Here is a 3911-nt window from a genome sequence, read left to right on the forward strand (position 1 = left end):
CAGAAACGACAAGGCGTTTTATGCCTCATCCCCTCTATTTTCCCCCCCAGTCACGCAGGGCATCGTCTGTCAGGTCGAGGCGTGTTCTGTCCGTTTGGAACTCAATATCCTGACGGGCGGGGCGGGGGGCGGGGAGGCGGGGGGGGGACAAACATCCTTTTGTTTTGTGAGACAGTGTCTGCTCTCGGAAGGTGGCGGGGGTACGCTGTGTGTCAGTCATGGACGGGGGGGAGTGGCGGTAGACGGTTGTTTTGGCCGTTGGTGGCACGGCCAGCGTGTTCCGCTGTGGGTGTTTGGTCTAGACAGAGCGCCTGGAAGCTGGGTCAGGTTGACCTACTGAGAGAGAGAGAGAGAGAGAGGGAGAGAGAGAGGGAGAGAAGCAAACTGCGCCGAGCCGCTGGCGAGAGCAGCTCTCAGACAACACAGCGTGTACACGGACACAGGCACACACACACGCACGCACGCAGGCACACACACACACACACACACAGGCACACACAGGCACACACACACAGGCACACACGTGATGACAGACAGACAAAATACTTGTCACACTGTGGGGCACAAAATAGCCGGTGGCCTCACGTCCTGTTGAAAGAGGGCTCAGCGGAGAGCCACACCTGTACACGTCAACACCACCGTCCATCCAGGAGAGGTCACCCAGGAGAGGTCACCGCGGTGGATCATCACTGGCGTTCCCCGGGCCGGCTGAACTAATGAAAGGTGAACAGAGACATGACTGGAGCTGCCACAGTGACACGGTGGAGGGCGTGTCCGTCTGGCTCCACGGGGCCTCTTGCAGGGCTGTGGGCTAACAGAGGCCATTGAGAACACACCTGCAGCTCCACCTAGAATACAGCAACAGAGCACAACCACCACCCGCTGCTGCGCTAACGCTAACGCTCAGCCCTAGCCTGTTCTCCAGCGTGGACAGACGTGGCTTTATGTGGCCGGGACGTCCGTCAGTCTCATGACATGAGCACAGATGGGTAGAGGACGTTCCATGTCAACTGTTTCAAATGAGGGTCCTAAGCGTGGAAGGGGGGGGGGGGACTACATGGTAAATGTGATGGCGTTAGCAGAGGGAGGTACACGAGGGTTTAATATCACCATTAACTCATTCAGTGCCGAGGGTGAATTAAAGTCTCCCAAATGGTCAACATTTCTTGAGTGCCACGGGTGACTTTATTCACCAGAAATGCAGAAATTACGATGCTTCATTTCGTAGCCAATCCAAGTACTGTTGCTAGGTAAATATTACCACATAAAACACTTGGCAGTCTAGGTGGTGTGTGTTCTGGAATTCAGCGGCAGTTGGTGAGTTAAAACCCAAGGGAGTGTCGTATCGTAAAGAAACGGTTGTTGCTGAGAGCCCAAGTCATTTCCCAGGGATAACCAATCATTCGTCGTGCTGATTGGACTACCCGTCGTTCTGAACCAATCGAAGGGGATACAAACGAGTCAGGCCAGACCTGCGCTCGATGGCGAGAAAAAAACAGCAAAGACGGAGATTAAAAAAAGACGGGAAGTCCATTAACCAGGCACCATCCCAGCATGCAAAGCAAACCAGGCCGTGTGCATGCAGGCAGGGAGTCAAGGAAGACATGGAGAAGAGGCAGGCCGACGCTCCCGATTATCCACCCTCGTCCCTGAAGCGTCCATTTGTGCGCCACGCCGCGCGTATTTGAAAGCATAGCTTGGTGTTAAAGCGTGGTCTCGTCCACCAATCCCATGCATTTAAATCTGTGTCGGGGCGGCATACACTTCAGTGGTAAGTGAGGATTGAGAATTGGGACACAGGGAGGGAGGGAGGGAGGGGGGGAGGGAGGGGGGGAGAGAGAGAACAGGAGAGGCTGTTCGTCAAGCTGGTTCATTAACCTGGCAGCATAGGACTTGGGACACAGGGAGGGAGGGGGGGAGGGAGGGGGGGAGAGAGAGAACAGGAGAGGCTGTTAGTCAAGCTGGTTCATTAACCTGGCAGCCTAGGACTTGAGAAAGAGAGAGCAGGTCAAGTGAGCAAGCTCCTCCCCCGCGTCGCCCACGGTGACCAGCCAGCGTCCCAGCAGGGCGCAGCCAGAGCGAGGGAAGTACACACTGTCCAGCAAACACAAGGAGCTCTGCATGGGGTGGCTGGTGGAACTGAAAGACAAGGAGAGGAGAGGAGAGGAGAGGGGAGGAGAGGAGAGGAGAGGAGAGGAGAGGAGAGGAGAGGAGAGGAGAGGAGAGGAGAGGAGAGGAGAGGAGAGGGGAGGAGGAGGTTTTTTTTAAACCACCCAGAGGATTGATTATTGATTTGTTTTCTCTGGAAAAGTATGTTAGTATGTATCTCAGTAGGTCTGAAGGGGTTAATGTTGAAAAGGCGGGAAAAAAATCTATGGAAAAGGGATGTGACAAGTCTTTGATTGTCAGTTGCAGAATAACAGCCAGAGTTATCCAAGTTGTCTGAGAATGTTGATTGTCCATTACCATGAGCATGGCTACAATGCTATCAGTCACAAGTGAGAGTCAGAAACAAGACAATCCTCTCCCTTTCTCTCTCTCTCACACCACTGACTGTACTGTTAGCCTGGCGTCTGAGTCTCTCTCTCTCTCTCTCGGCCAAGTTAAACACTGGCCTTGAGCAGTAACTTAATTGGAATTGGTTCTCTCTCCCCAGTGACACTGATTAACTCCCTCATCAACTGACTTCCAGCAGTTAAAAAGGTCAGATTTCAACCATCAGGCCCCTCATGGCTTTTTCACCTCCTACACATACTGTTGATTCAGGTAGAGGCTGGTAGGAGGTAGAATTCGGAGGATGGGCTCATTGTGACACAAGGAACGGAATGAGGAATGGTATTAGACTTGGAAGGAATGGGATCAAACACACTCCATTCCATGCATTACACTGAGCCCGTCCTCCCATTTCTACCTCCTCCGGCTAGCCACTGTTGGTTCTCCAACTGTGTACCAATTTTAGTTTTTTTGGGGGGGGATATGTGCAAATCAACCGGCCTGGGACAGCACAGAGTAGAACGGGGTGAGGTTGAGCGGAGGAGAAGTTGGCGTGGAGGTCTGTGGAATGATCCGGAGATGCGTCGATGGAGAGGCAGAGCGGCGTGAGAGTTCCTGACACGTCCATGTCACTGCCCTGCAGGGCGGGCTCGGCTGCAGAGGGGGGGGGGCATCGTGGCAGACGCTAACGCAGCGGAAAGCATTTTCACCCTCTGCTGCCTCCCTCCCGATATATATATATATACACACGGACCTAGAGATGACCCCTCTCCTTTAGAGTTGATTAATAAGACAGAAAAATCACTGAGAGGCTGCAAATCTGGCATTTGGAAAATTCCTTGAGGAAATTCCCCCGGCAATCATGCATGTGTTCAATTACCCCTTCACCACATCCACGACCCAGTCGGAGGAGAAACACACGTACTGTGTTCCTCTCTTAGTCATAAAACACCACAGAGTGTGTGTGTGTGTGTGTGTCAGTGTCAATCAGCCTACGGAAACACTCCTATTCCTGTTCCATTTTCCCTGCGGTCACAAATCAGCATCGGAAGAAATTCCTGAAGGCATTGATGAGAGGAAGAGGAAGGGGAGGGGCCTGCTCCCGTGTGGTCGTTGCGGTTCACTGTCCCGTGACGGACAGCGAGCGTGGCCAGAGTGTGTGTGAGAGAGAGAGAGTGAGTGAGTGTGTGTGTGTGTGTGTGTGTGTGTGTGTGTGTGTGTATGCAAGTGTGTATGTGCATGTCTGTATGTATTTGGGTGTGTGAGTGTGTGTGTGTGTGTGTGTGTGGGGGGGGGGGGGGGGGTGCGTGCATGCGCAAGTGTGTGTGTGTGTGTGTGTGTGTGTGTGTGTGACGACTCGAGTGTGTGGTCCTGACCGGGGTCGACTCTGAAAACAATGGTCTCTGTGCCGTGTGAGT

The 3911-nt window shown here is 53.3% G+C and overlaps 1 protein-coding gene across 1 annotated transcript in view; it reads right to left on the reverse strand.

Moving 5' to 3' along the window:
• Positions 1 to 713: 713 nt before the first annotated feature.
• The window catches only part of LOC310804643 (dymeclin-like), a gene marked incomplete at its 3' end in the record, with an annotated part of 39343 nt that continues 36145 nt past the window's right edge, over positions 714 to 3911 (reverse strand). The window contains exons 14-15 of the mRNA XM_083669960.1: positions 2043 to 2139; positions 714 to 848 (exon numbers count right to left, since the gene is read on the reverse strand). Coding sequence (XP_083526086.1) covers positions 714 to 848; positions 2043 to 2139 — 232 coding nt within the window. The remainder of the gene's footprint in view (positions 849 to 2042; positions 2140 to 3911) is intronic.

This window comes from Argentina silus (assembly GCF_951799395.1).
Source record: "Argentina silus genome assembly, chromosome: 5".
In the NCBI taxonomy this organism is placed as follows: Eukaryota; Metazoa; Chordata; class Actinopteri; order Argentiniformes; family Argentinidae; genus Argentina; species Argentina silus.